The 14,503-nt window shown below is 34.0% G+C and overlaps 1 protein-coding gene across 1 annotated transcript in view; it reads right to left on the bottom strand.

The window, feature by feature from the left end:
• The window catches only part of LOC133335740 (actin-histidine N-methyltransferase), a 36,170-nt gene extending 28,747 nt beyond the window's left edge, over nt 1-7,423 (bottom strand). The window contains exon 1 of the mRNA XM_061544043.1: nt 6,603-7,423. Coding sequence (XP_061400027.1) covers nt 6,603-7,423 — 821 coding nt within the window. The remainder of the gene's footprint in view (nt 1-6,602) is intronic.
• Between the last annotated feature and the right edge of the window lie 7,080 nt (nt 7,424-14,503).

Raw genomic sequence — 14,503 nt, 5'->3', positions numbered from 1 at the left:
AACTTAGATTTTTTTCAGTATTAGTATGACCAACTGAGAAACTTCTACACTAAATTCCAGCCGAATCGGTTGAAAAATGCTACCTTAAAACTTCAAAAAGCATTAAATCCGACGCGCCCTTCAATGCGGACTATACCTAAAAATTTATCTAGGTTTATTATTTTTTGCGGGGAGGTATTCTAGCAATAGTGTTATCTATGTACCAAATTCCAACTCAATCGGTTGAAAAATGTCACATAAAACCCTCCAAAAGCTCAGAATACGAGGTACCCTACAAAGGGCACTATACCTAGAAATGGACGTAGTGTGAACATTTTTTGTGGGGAGGTGTATGACCAACTGAGAAACCTCTATACCAAATTCCAGCCGAATCGATTGAAAAATGCCAACTAAAACCTTCAAAAGCTTAAAATCCGATATGTCCTTCAAAGAAGACTACACCTAAAAATTGGTCCATGATGATTATTTTTTGTGGGACGGTATATCACCAACTGGGAAACCTCTAAGCCAAATTCCAACCGAATCCGATGGCAAATGCTATATAAAACCCTCAAAAAGCTTTAACATCGAGGTGCTCCTCAAAGAGGACTATACCTAACACTTGCCCTAGGTTGATTATATTTTGTGTGGAGGTATTTCATCAACTGAGAACCCTATGTTTTAAATTTCATCTTAATCGGTTGATAAATGTCACCAAAAGCCCACAAAAAGCTCAGAATCCGACGTGCTCTTCAAAGGGGACTGTACCTAAAAATTAACCTAGGTTAATTATTTTTTGTGGGGAGGTATTTTATCAACTGAGAAACCTCTACACCAAATTGCATTAAACTCAGTTAATAAAATGGGCCAAAACCATTAAAAAGTTTTATCTTCGAGGTGACCCTCAAAGGGGACTATATCCAAAAATCAACCTAGGTTAATTATTTTTTGTGGGAAGGTGTTTCACTACCTGAGGAACCTCTATACCAAATTCCATCAAAATCTGTATATACATGTGACCCAAAACCCGCAAAAATCTTTAAATCGGATGTACCCTTTAAAGGAGACTATACCTAAAAATGTACCAAGGATGATTATTTTTTATAGGGTGATATTTCATCAACTGAGAAAACTATAGATCGAACCCTAGAAAAACTTTAAATCGAAGGTAGCCCAAAAAGGTGGCCACATCGAAATAGGGACATATTTTCAAAATTTTTGGTCCGTAACGCCTCTGTCCTCGTAACAGTCTAAATACCAAATGAATCGGAATCCGATGATAAATCTCTTCTAAAACCTTTAAAAAGTTTTAAATCGGCGGAACCCTATAATGGAGTCTATATCCAAATATAGACCTTTTTTCACAATTTTTGGCCCATAATTCCTATGTCCTCTGAAAAGCCTATATACCAAATTCCATTCAAATCCGATGATATATCTCGTCTAAAACCCTCAAAAAGCTTTAAATTTGAGTTACCCCATAAAGGGAGCTATACCCAATTATGGACCTATGTTTATAAGTTTTCACATGGAGGTATTTAACAAACTGAGAAGCCGGAATGCCAATTTACAACCGAATCGCTTAATAAATTGGGCACGAACCCCACGAACGGAGCTAACCTATAAAGGGGACTATATGAATATGTGGACCTATTGGCATAATTTTTAGTATGAAGGTTATCTGTGCCCTGGAAAGCCTACATAGCAAATTACAAACGAATCGTTTAATAAATGCGACCTAAAACCTGTAAAAAGTTTAAAATCGGAAATAACCTATAAAGGCGACTATATGAAAATGTGGACCTATTGGTATAATTTTTTATATGAAGGTTTTCTAACCCCCTAAGCAGCCTAAATACCAAATTACTAGCAAATCGATTGATGCATTTGACATAAAACCTTTAAAAAGCTTAAAATCGGAAATAACCTATAAAGGGGACTATATGAAAATATGGATCTATTGGCATAATTTTTTGTATGTAGGTTTTCTAACCCCTAAGCAACCGAAATACCAAATTACAACCAAATTTCTTGACAAAATTCGGCCTAAAATTTGAAAAGGCTTTAAATCGGAGCTACTTCATAAAGGGGCCTATATCAAAATGTGGACTTATTTTCATACATTTTTGTAAGAAGGTTTTCTACACCCTCAGAACACAACATAGCAAATTACAACCAAATCGGTTCACAAATATACCTTGAAACTTCGAAAACGCTTTAAATCGGAGCTACTTCATAAACGTGGACCTAATTTTATAAATTTTTGTATGGAGGTTATCTGAAGCATGAGAACTCAAAATTGAAAATTACAACCAAATCGGTTCACAAATATACCTTGAAACTTCGAAAAAGCTTCAAATCGGAGCTACATCATAATGGGGACTATACGAAAACGTGGACCTAATTTTATAAATTTTAGTAAGGAGGTTATCTGAAGCCTGAGAACACAAAAATTGAAAATTACAACCAAATCGGTTCACACATATACCTTGAAACTTCGAAAGAGCTTCAAATCGGAGCTACTTCATAATGGGGACTATACGAAAACGTGGACATAATTTTATAAATTTTAGTACGGAGGAGAACCCTACATATCAAATTGCAGCCAAAATGTTTGATATATATCGGCTAAAAACTGCAAATCGCAAATGCAGTATAAAGGGGTCTATAAGTAAACGTGGACCTATGTTCACAATTTTTTTTAAATGGAGGTATTTTACACCCTGAGAAGTCAATGTAATAAATTTTAAGCATACCGGTTTATAAATATGCCCTAAAATACTAAACAGGATTTACAATTGAGTTATCGGTCAAAGGAGGCTATACGAAAACGCGGACCTATATTCGCAATTTTTTATAGAGAGGTATTTTACACCATGAGTAGACAAAGTACCAAATTATAAATACAGCCAAATAACCCTGAAAAGGATTTAGATCGGAGTACCGTTTAAAGGGGGCTATATGAAAACATGGAGCAATTTTAAAAATTTTTTTGTTGTAAGGCTTTCTTATCCCTAAGAACCTTAAGTATGAAATTACAACCGAATCGGTAGAGAATGTGGCCTAAAATCTCGTAAAAGCATTAAATCCGAAATGCCGCTTAAAGGTGGCTATATCAAAACATGGACCAATTTGCCGAATTTTTTGCAGAGAAATTTTCTAACCACTGAGAACCCTATATAGCAAATTACAGTCAAATCGAAAATTCCGTTCAAAGGGAACTACAATAAAAAATGGACCCATATAAAAAAATTTTTGCAAGGAGGTATTATACACACTGGTAATCTCAAATGCCAAATTACAGCCTATTTACATATGTCTTAATAGTCTTCAGAAGTTCAAACCCTAAAATCCCTTGGAGTTTATATTCAAAAATTAAGACAAAATCAATCCCCCTCAAAAAAATATTGGTGATTTTGTTAAAAGGGGTTTCCATAAGAACAACAACAACAACAAACCAATAACGAAAGACACACAACTTTAGTGTCAATTAAATTCAATTTATAGAATTAAAAAAAAACATATTTTTAAAATAAAAAACAAAAAATTGTTTAAAATTTTAGAGACCCTAACACAAAAACACACACACAGACCGACATAAAAGCATATTTTTCGTGACAATAATCTAAGGGAAAAAATTAAACAAATATTTAAATCTTGATGGGAAATTCAGTTTACAAAAATTGTTTTTTTTAATTTTGAAACTTCAAATAAAAAATTAAAAAAAATATATATATTAAATCTAATACATATTGACTTATTTAAAACCCGATCTTATTAAGTTTTTCAATACAAAATAAATTTACAATTATTGTTTCCATTTTTTATATAAATTTTGTTATTGCAATTATTTTAACAATTATCGTTATTTTCTTTATTTTTAATTGTTATATTTATTAGTTTAATTTTTATTTGTTATGTTTTTTTGTTATTTGATTCTGCAATTTTTAATTCTTTGTTGGGGAAAAATCTAAATTTGTCTAATATTTTCATAGATTCACCCACACAATGACAACAACAACCAACCAACCAACAAACAAAATATATACACACACTATATGTATATTTATATATATAATATTAATATATAACACTTATGATTACATTTAATGTAGAATAAAAATTAAAAAAAAAATAATTTTCAATAAAAATGTTTAATAAAAAATATGGTTATGTGATTTATTTAGATAATTGGAGGAACAAAAAACTCGGTTTAAAACTTTAAAAAGCTTTAAAACGAAACCATCATTCCAGACGTTTAAGCAAAGGTACTGCTCAAAAGGCGGTCAGATCAAAACGTGGACCTACATTCACAATTTTTTGTTCAAAGGTAATCGACACAGTGCAAGGCCGGAATATCAATTTATAATCAAATCTGGTCATAGATATCCTCCAAACCCTTCAAAAAGCTTTATATCAGAGGTACCTTATAAAGGCAGTTACAACAAAATGTGGACATATTTTCCCAAAATTGTGCAAGGAGATAATGTACCTATTGCTAAGCTGGAATTCCAAATTATAGACCAATCGGTTCATAATTACCCCTTAAAATCTCAAAAAAGCTTATAATATGAGGTACCGTTCAAAGTGAGCTATATCAAAATATGAACCTATGTTTACAAAATTTTGTATGGAGGTATTCCACCCCCAGAGAATTCAACATACCAAATTTCAATGAAATCGCTTGATAAATAAGCTTTGAAATCGACAAAAAGCTTTTAATGGAAAGTAATTTTTAAGGGGAGCTATATCAAAACCTGGACCGATTTTCACAAATTTTGGTCATGAGGTATTTTATTTACCGCAAAGGAGGGATACTAAATTATAACCAAATTGGTTCATAATAACCCCTCTAAACTTTCAAAAAGCTTTCAATCGAAGGTGATTTTTAAAGGGAGTTATATCAAAACCTGGACCGATTTTCACAATCTTTTGCCAGTAGGTACTTCAACTACTGTAAAGCCATTATACTAAATTAGAGCGAAATCAGTTCATAAATACAACTCTAAACATGCTAAAAGCTTTCAATCGAAGTTGGTTTTAAAAGGCAGGTACATTAAAACCTGGACCGATTTCCACAAATTTGTGGAATGAGGTACTTTAACGACTGTAAAGCCATAACACCAAATTGGATCCAAATCGGTTCATAAATAAAACTCTGCAAAAAGCTTTCAATTGAAGTGGATTTTCAAAGGGAGCTATATCAAAACCGGGATTGATTTTCATAAATTTTTATCAGTAGGTATTTTACCTACTATTAAGCCGTAATACCAAATTGGAGCCAAATCGGTTTATAAATACCCCTGTAAACATGCAAAAAGCTTTCAAACGAAGGCAAATTTAAAAGGGAGCTATATCAAAACCTGGACCGTTTTTCACAAAATTTTGTCATGAGCTATTTTACCTACTGTAAAGCCATAATAACAAATTAGAGCAAAATCGGCCCATAAATACCCCTCTAAATCTGGAAAAAGCTTTCAATCGAAGTTGATTTTTAAAGAAATCTTTTTAAAAACTTGGACCGATTTTCACAAATTTTTGTCATGAAGTATTTCACCTACTGCAAAGCCGTAATAACAAATTAGAGCAAAATCGGCTCATATATACCCTTTAATACCTGCTAAAAGCTTTCAATCGAAGTTGATTTTTAAAGAAATCTTTTTAAAAACTTGGACCGATTTTCACAAATTTTTGTCATGAGGTTCTTCAACTACTGTTAAGCCATAATACCAAATTAGAGCCAAATCGCTTGATATATACCCCATAAAACCTGCTAAAAGCTTTCAATCGAAGTTGACTTTTAAAGGGAGCGATATCAGAAGCTGGACTGATTTCCATAATTTTTTGTGTGGAAGTATTTCTCCTACTGTAAAGCCATAATACCAAATTAGACCCATTTCGGTTCATAAATACCCCTCTAAAGTTGTAAAAAGCTTTCAATCGAAGTTTGTTTAAAGGGATCTATATCAAAACCCAGACCGATTTTTACAAAATTTTATCATGAGGTATTCCACTCACTATAAACCTACAATACCAAATGATAATAAAATCGCTTGAAATTGATAGGTACCGTCAAAGGGAGTTATACTAAAATGAGGACCTATTTTCAAAATTGTTTGCATAGAGGCCGTGTACCTCCTTGGTACGCAATATGCAAAATTTAAGCAGATTATTTTAACAAATATTGAGTAAAATCGTAAAAATTGTTTTTTTGTTCACGGAAATCTAATAGTGCACGCAATAGGAAAATGTGGACCTATTTCCAAAATTTTTGCGCAAAATAGTGGTGTACCACCTTGGAATATAATATGCAAAATTAAACCAAATTCCTTTAACAAATATTGGGTAAAATCGGCAAAATTGATTTTTAGTCCTCGGAAATCTATAGGTTCTTCATCAACACCTTTTGATTTTTGCCCTTTCTTTGGTATTGAAACCCTTTGTTATGATTCTGGTGAACTATTTTTCGCTTATATCATTATGAATTACATAAAATATGTTTGGGAGAGTGTGTGTGTGTGCTCGCACATTATGTCACTGGTTCTTTGTTACCTGTTTGCTTATCTGTTAATTATATTTGAAATATTAACATTCGGTATATATAAATAATTGGATATACTCACCTATATAAATCATAATGAAATAGTTCCTTAAAATCAGCCATGGGTATTTGACTAGATGGCCAATGATAGATGACAGCATAAAGCCTTGCTATGAGACGGCATTGTTTCAAGGCAGCCGCCAAGGCGTTGGAACCCTTCAGCTGGGTCATTTCCTCCACCGTAAAATACAATACTGTATTATAAGTTTCCGGCAGCAAATCAATATAGGGTTTCCAAAAACTATCCGGTTTCAAAGCTTCAACCATTAACAAAAATGCCAATTTCAAATTGGATGGCTGAAAGAAATCACGAACAAAAGCACAATCGGCATGCTCCTCCGATAACACCATTTTGTGAGGTATACCAAAAAGGATTTCATCTTTTTTAATATCACGGGTGGCCTTCAGACCCAAATCGTAACCGGGAAATTCGGTGATTTCAACATTTTCATATTGTAAACCATTCTCTTTGGCCCATTGATAGAATTTATCAATGTTCGCCAGACGATTACCCTTTGGCGAACTGCTGCTCACACATTGTTCCTTCAGGGGCTGTTCCAAGATTTGTATACGTTTAAGGATTTCTTGGATTTTCAAATATTGTTCCCATTCTTCTTTGGGGTTTGAGGTCTCCACATAGACTGTCTTCAGCAGGAGAGCGATCAAATCTTTTAATTCGATACGGGCTTGAAGGGATAAATTCAATTTCTTTGGTTGTTCAAATTGACGAACGGTGGCAGTCGTTGTACTACTGTGACTGTTATTGGTTTTGTTGTTGTTGTTGGCACTGTTACCGGCATTATTTTTATGTTTATTTTTATTATGCTTTTTATTGCTTGGCATTTTTTGTTGTTTTTGTTTCCTTTTTTGCACTGGGAATTTGTACTGATTTTCTCCTTCCTATACAATATTTGTACCACAAAAAATTTCAGTTTTGATTTTTTTGGCCTTTGAGTTTGGCAGAATTTAATAATAGCCAGAAAAAAATCAAAATTATTTTCCAGCCAAAAAATAAACACCAAAAATAGAATCTAATTTCACGTGCGGTCTCTTTTTGGTATTTGGTAACTCAATACCCGAAGTAATCATATTTCACAGCTGATCATAAAGGCCTTTGTTTGGCAAAAATGTCATGCGAAAAGGAAAATTGAAAAAAGGGATGTACAGGCAACTCTATCAGCTGTGAAGGAAAATAGAGTGCAAATTAAGCATAGGCGTATGACAATTGTAATACAAATTAAAAACCAGTAATACCAAAGACAGACGACAGCCTTAATTTGCATTAAATAGTTCTTAATTTGAATTAATATTTACCCCTGACAGACGAGAGTATTTATGGTTTTTTGTTTCAAAACTATTGTTTGTCTGTGTGTAGGAAGAAAATATTGACATTTGTTCACAATATGTTTTACGATTACATCGTTATGAAAAGAATATATGACAGATAGGAAGAATAACAGCTATAATTATGATAAAACAGCGCCCAATTTGACGGAATGTTGTATTTTGCCTTTATTTCTAATTTTTATTTCCATAAACGTAAACAATTTTGACAACAATCAATTTATTTTCTACAGCATTGCCATATTGAAATTGCTTAATTCAGTATAAATTCAGTTTGATTTTGTGCATTTACAACACATAAAAATGAGGATAATGTACAAGTTAATTTGAATTAAGGCTGTTAATGCAAATTAAGGCTTTCGTCTGTCGTGTATATTAAACAGGACTATTAACATGAAATTGGATGAAATAAAATATGTGATATTTATCTAAATGTGAATCTACCTAGATCTATCCATTAACATGTCATTCGTATGTTACAATGGGACAAAAGTATGTAAATCGACTTCAAACAAATATAAATAGGTCATCTGTTGTCCTATGTCTGTACTTCTACAAAACGCAACTAAGTAATTCTGTGCTCAATTTTATACGTTGTGCAAAATTTGATGTCAATCTGACTAACATGAGGAGTTTGATGTCCAATTTACTTGAAATCGGGCGAAAATATATATGGAAGCTCTATCCAAATATTAAGCGATTTCAAACAAACTTGTCACAGCTTAGGTTATATTAATTTCAGAACGTTTTGTTCCTATCAGCCTATTGGTTCCTTGGTGCGTCAATTACCTTAAATCGATTTATAATAAAAGGGAGCTATATCTAAATCTGGACCGATTTTCACGAAACTTGGCAGACATCATTCTAGGCTCAATTCAGTACGTTATGCCAAATTTCGTGCAAATCGAAAGATATATAGGGACTTTGGTGCACCATTTACATAAAATCGGACGAAACTATATATGGGAGCTATATCTAAATCAGGACCGATTTTTACGAAACTTGGCAGACATCATTCTAGGCTCATTTCAGTACGTTATGCCAAATTTCGTGCAAATCGAAGGATATATAGGGACTTTGGTGCACCATTTACATGTAATCGGACGACACTATATATGGGAGCTATATCTAAATCTGGAGCGATTTTCACGAAACTTGGTAGACATCATTCTAGGCTCTATTCGGTACGTTATCCAAATTTCGTGCAAATCGAATTATATATAGGGACTTTGGGGCACCATTTCCCATATATATGGGAGCTATATCTAAATCTGGACCGATTTTCACGAAACTTGGCAGACATCATTCTAGGCTCAATTCAGTACGTTATGCCAAACTTCGTGCAAATCGAAAGATATATAGGGACTTTGGTGCACCATTTACATAAAATCGGACGAAACTATATATGGGAGCTATATCTAAATCAGGACCGATTTTTACGAAACTTGGCAGACATCATTCTAGGCTCATTTCAGTACGTTATGCCAAATTTCGTGCAAATCGAAGGATATATAGGGACTTTGGTGCACCATTTACATGTAATCGGACGACACTATATATGGGAGCTATATCTAAATCTGGAGCGATTTTCACGAAACTTGGTAGACATCATTCTAGGCTCTATTCGGTACGTTATCCAAATTTCGTGCAAATCGAATTATATATAGGGACTTTGGGGCACCATTTCCCATATATATGGGAGCTATATCTAAATCTGGACCGATTTTCACGAAACTTGGCAGACATCATTCTAGGCTCAATTCAGTACGTTATGCCAAATTTCGTGCAAATCGAAAGATATATAGGGACTTTGGTGCACCATTTACATGAAATCGTACGAAACTATATATGGGAGCTATATCTAAATCTGGACCGATTTTCTGGAAACTTGGGAGACATCACTCTAGGCTTAATTCAATACGTTATGCCAAAGTTCGTGCAAATCGAATCATATATAGGGATTTTGGGGCACCATTTACATGAAATCGGACGAAACTATATATGGGAGCTATATCTAAATCTGGACCGATTTTCACGAAACTTGGCAGACATCATTCTAGGCTCAATTTAGTACGTTATGCCAAATTTCGGGCAAATCGAAAGATATATAGGGACTTTGGGGCACCATTTACATGAAATCGGACGAAACTATATATGGGAGCTATATCTAAATCTGGACCGATTTTCTCGAAACTCGGCAGACAACACTCTAGGCTTAATTCAGTACGTTATGCCAAATTTCGTGCAAATAAAAAGATATATAGGGACTTTGGGGCTCCATTTACATGAAATCGGACGAAACTATATATGGGAGCTATATCTAAATCTGGACCGATTTTCACGAAACTTGGCAGACATCATTCTTGACCTAAATGATTAGGCTGTACCAAATTTCGTGGAAATCGGAAGATATATAGGGACCGTTTACATTAAATCGGTTAAATATATATATGGGAGCTATATCTAAATCTGAACCGATTTTTCCCAATTTCAATAGGGTTCGTCCTTGGGCCGAATAAGTGACCTATGCCAAATTTCATCCAATTCGGATCATAAATGCGACCTGTACTTTGTTTACAATTTAACATGCACAGACAGACAGACGGACGGACATGCATAAATCGACTTAGAAAGTGATTCTATACATATTCTCAAAAGGAACCATGTGTCTATCTCGTTTCCTTTTGCCTGTTACAAACATATGCACAAAGACATAATACCCTGTACCACAGTGTGGTGAAGGGTATAAAAAATTAATGTATCCTATTCATAGCATGCTTCAGGCTTCATAACTTGAATTCAAAGCAAACTTTTATCGTCCATAACTTAAAAAAGCTCTAAATTTGGAATTAGTTTTTTTATAGGGTCCCAAATAAAATTCATTACTGCTCGCTGGGACCTCTGTCTCTCTCTACGGCGTGTATATCTTTCAGTCGGATTCCACCACCCGACCCATAAGGTGATGGCATGGATGTTGCCGAAAATAACATCCTGTTGTGTCAGGTAAATGGTCCACTGATGGCACACTGTCACAGGGGAGGTTTGTTACGTTCGCAAACAAGGCTTCTTTATTAGCAACCCATGTAGACGATTTAAATAAGCTATCGAGCGTTACTCCCAACATTTTGGGTTTGAGGTCGAAATTTGGGCGCAATCGACAATAGAGTTAATCGGGTGCTTTATTTCAGCCGTACGTGTGGTGAAAAGATGGAAGAACTTTCGCAAATGTCATCCATAATGGGAACCGATGTCGTCATCGTATCATTCGCCTACATTGTGCTATCTATGCCGTCCGGTGGTTGAGGAATTTTAAAAAGTTGACGGCTAAACAATGCCGGAGATATGCTGCTCCTTGGGTGCCTCCTGTCGCAGTTCACAGGGGAGGTTTGAATAATCTTCGTTACGTTCGCAAACAAGGCTTCCCAAGGCAACCCATGCGGGCAATTAAATAAGTTATCGAACGTTACACCCATCATTTTGAGCTAGATGTCTAAAATTTCGCACCATCGACCATGATGTTCAGCGGGAACTTTATTTTAGCCGGAACTTCCTGTTTCATTCTACATGACTGGCGACGACACATCTATGGTCTATTCCCGTACTGCAAACATCTACTAGATTTTACTATTTTCTTCGATATCACAAAGGAGAATTCGTTATCGCAGTAAAAATTAACAGATACTTGCAGTACGGGAAGTTTAGCGTGCTTGACAGTATCGAAGGCTTTCGATAAGTCAACATCCACTAAAATTGTAGTTATGACATGTAAGGCTTCTGTTATGCTGTGCATCATCCGGAATCCGCGTGATGTTGGCAAACGGGGAACTCTTCAGAGAAAGAAGTAGAGACTCAGACGTTTTTGCTACTGTAGACAGAAGGGAAATCGGTCTGTACGATTCACCTCCGCTGGCATCCTTGTTGGCTTCAGAAGCGGGATCAGGAAATTGTTGTTGGTGTAACAGTCTTAAGGGGGAAACACATATTGTACCATGGTACAATAATACAAGGTAGGGCAGCTTGAGGTGAATAACAAAAAATCAACTATGCACGTGTGGCTTCTTCTGCCAAAAATAAAATAAATATACGCAACAAGTGTTTTTGTTTTGTTTGAAATTTTTTTTCAGCACAAAACTAAAAACGCGAAAAATCCAGTAGGGAATACCATCAAATGTTTGTTTAAACAAAAACATAATTTTTATTTCAATTAAATTTGAATATATTTCAATTTATTTTGAATTTATTTGACATAGTATTTAAAACAATACACCCACATACACAAAATATGTATTTTAATTTGATGGAACAAGCCACCTTGATAAAAAATTGTAATCAGTTGGTAGCTGTACCCAACCTGGTAATAATTATACCATGGATAAATGAGTTCCAAATTAAAAAGGGTTGCCATCATAAAATTCTCAAATGAGACTACCTTCTGTAATTATGCCATGGTGAGAGGATTCTTTCTAGGCAAACCCGTTCAATTCTGGCACAACTATGGTCCAGATACAGCAATGTTCTCAATTCGTATCGAGCATTGTCCCCGGAGTCCTAAATCCTCCTGCCAGAAAAGTTCTCACGACACACACCATCTATTCAATTGTCCATCCGAACCTCCAAGTCTATTGCCTGTAGACTTATGGCTAAAGCCTATAGAGGTATCACAGTTTCTCTGGCTACCTTCTTCAAATCCTTATTAATATATTTTCCTTGTTCCGTTTTCTATCAATTGGTCTGTTCCCCTACTGCAAGAATCTACAAATGTTTACTATTGTCTTCGATATCATAAAGGAAAAAAATGTTATCGCAGTAAAAAGTTGTACATTCTTGCAGGTTAAGGAACAGGCCTAATATTTTCAGGAAAGAACTTTCACTAACAGCCAACCTGTTGCAACAACCTCCTATAAACCGGGAAGCAAGCGCATCATAAACATTGATCTACTGTTGAAATCGCTTATAACGGACGATCATTTTCGGTGTTGTTATAAATGATTTAGACTGAATTTACAGTCGTGCTTTTTTTTGCTTTTATGACAAACAAAGAAGACACCTCTGATGTAAACACGGTTTCAATTTTTTAGAACAACATTTTCAGAGCTACATAGTTCGATCAGCCAAATTAATTGATTACTCAATTCAATAATAGTAACCACGTCACCTTTAACGATTTTTACAACCCTAGTTCAAAAGTCGATCTAACTCAACCTAATCGTGAGATGTTTTTTACGCGTTTCGTTGTAAAAAGTCTATAATAATTGTGCAAGTGAACGAAAAAACCGGACGAAACGCTTGTTAAATTAATAGAAAAAACGTTCAACAAACGAAAAGGGTAATTAATGCAACATAATAATAAAGAATTTGTAAAAAAGAAGCAATAAAACAACCGGTGAAGATAGAAAAAAACCAAAAGAAAAAAATTTTCCCTTTGTCAATGGCCGAAGAAATTCTCTGCTGCAATTAAGTGTCAATGCACATAACCGTGTATGTGGTGTGTGAGAGTGTGTGTGTTTGCGATGTTGATGAGTGGTTGTCTCTTTCGTGTGAGTGCGTATGATGTTATGAGAGTGACATTGGTGAGAAGAACAAGAATATATGTATGCTGCTGGGAGGTTAGTGTGTTGTGTGCAAAGCAGCAGCAGTAGAAGAAAAAAGTGGGCGGTTTGTGCTAATGTTTTTCATGTTTTTTCTTGATTGCGATTTGTTTATGTGGCAATAGGTTGTTTTGTCTAACGAAAGGGGATTTTTCCTTGTTTTATTTTAATTATTTAAAATAACTAAATGTGAGCGATTAAAGAAAGAAGAAGGAAATAATATAGAAAATAATTTATGTGGTGTTAAAGGTAATAAAAATGTCTATATTTTTTGTTTCGTGTGTGTATTTCGGCTTTTTTCCTTCTCTGCTTCGTTGTGCAGTATGATTAAGTGTGGTGGATTAATAAAAAAATTATTTTTTGTAATATTAAAAAAATTTGGGATATAATTTAATTATTTTTTTTATTTATGTTTTATAAAAAGAAATTATTTTAAATTAATTTCTTATTTAATTAAAAAAATTTTTCTTTATATTATTTTCTTTTTGTTGTTTTATTTTTCTTTTTTATTCACCACATTTGTTTGTTTTTCTGTTTCTACCTAAATGTCAAAAGTATTTCACCACTACGTCTATTTTTTCTTTGGTCTTCTTCTTCATCGATTGTCAAATGAACGAAAAACGACAGTCATTTTTTAGAGTTCTTTTCACATAAGCGGCAATCGGCGGTTGGCCAGTGATTTTTTCTACCTTTTTTTATATGTGGTTCAGTGTGTAAAAACAATAATTTATTTTTTGTGGAGAAAAAAATTGCAATGTAATTAAAAATATATATAATTTATTTTTTATTAAAAAAATACAAAAAAATGTTAATAAAAATATTTTTTATGTATGAAATAAAAAAAAAGAGGCGTTTTCAGCAAGTTACAAGAAATATACTCATACGCCCCTCAGTGGCTTCTTTTATCTTCTATTTAATTTAATAAATTTATTATTTCTCTCTCTCCTTTTATTTGTTAATTTTTTTTTTTCATTCACTTTAATACTTTGCT

Source organism: Musca vetustissima, unplaced genomic scaffold, assembly GCF_032173495.1.
Source record: "Musca vetustissima isolate MV318-11 ecotype Yass unplaced genomic scaffold, APGP_CSIRO_Mvet_v1 utg17926, whole genome shotgun sequence".
Lineage (NCBI taxonomy): Eukaryota > Metazoa > Arthropoda > Insecta > Diptera > Muscidae > Musca > Musca vetustissima.
This window is presented reverse-complemented; position numbering and strand designations above follow the sequence as displayed.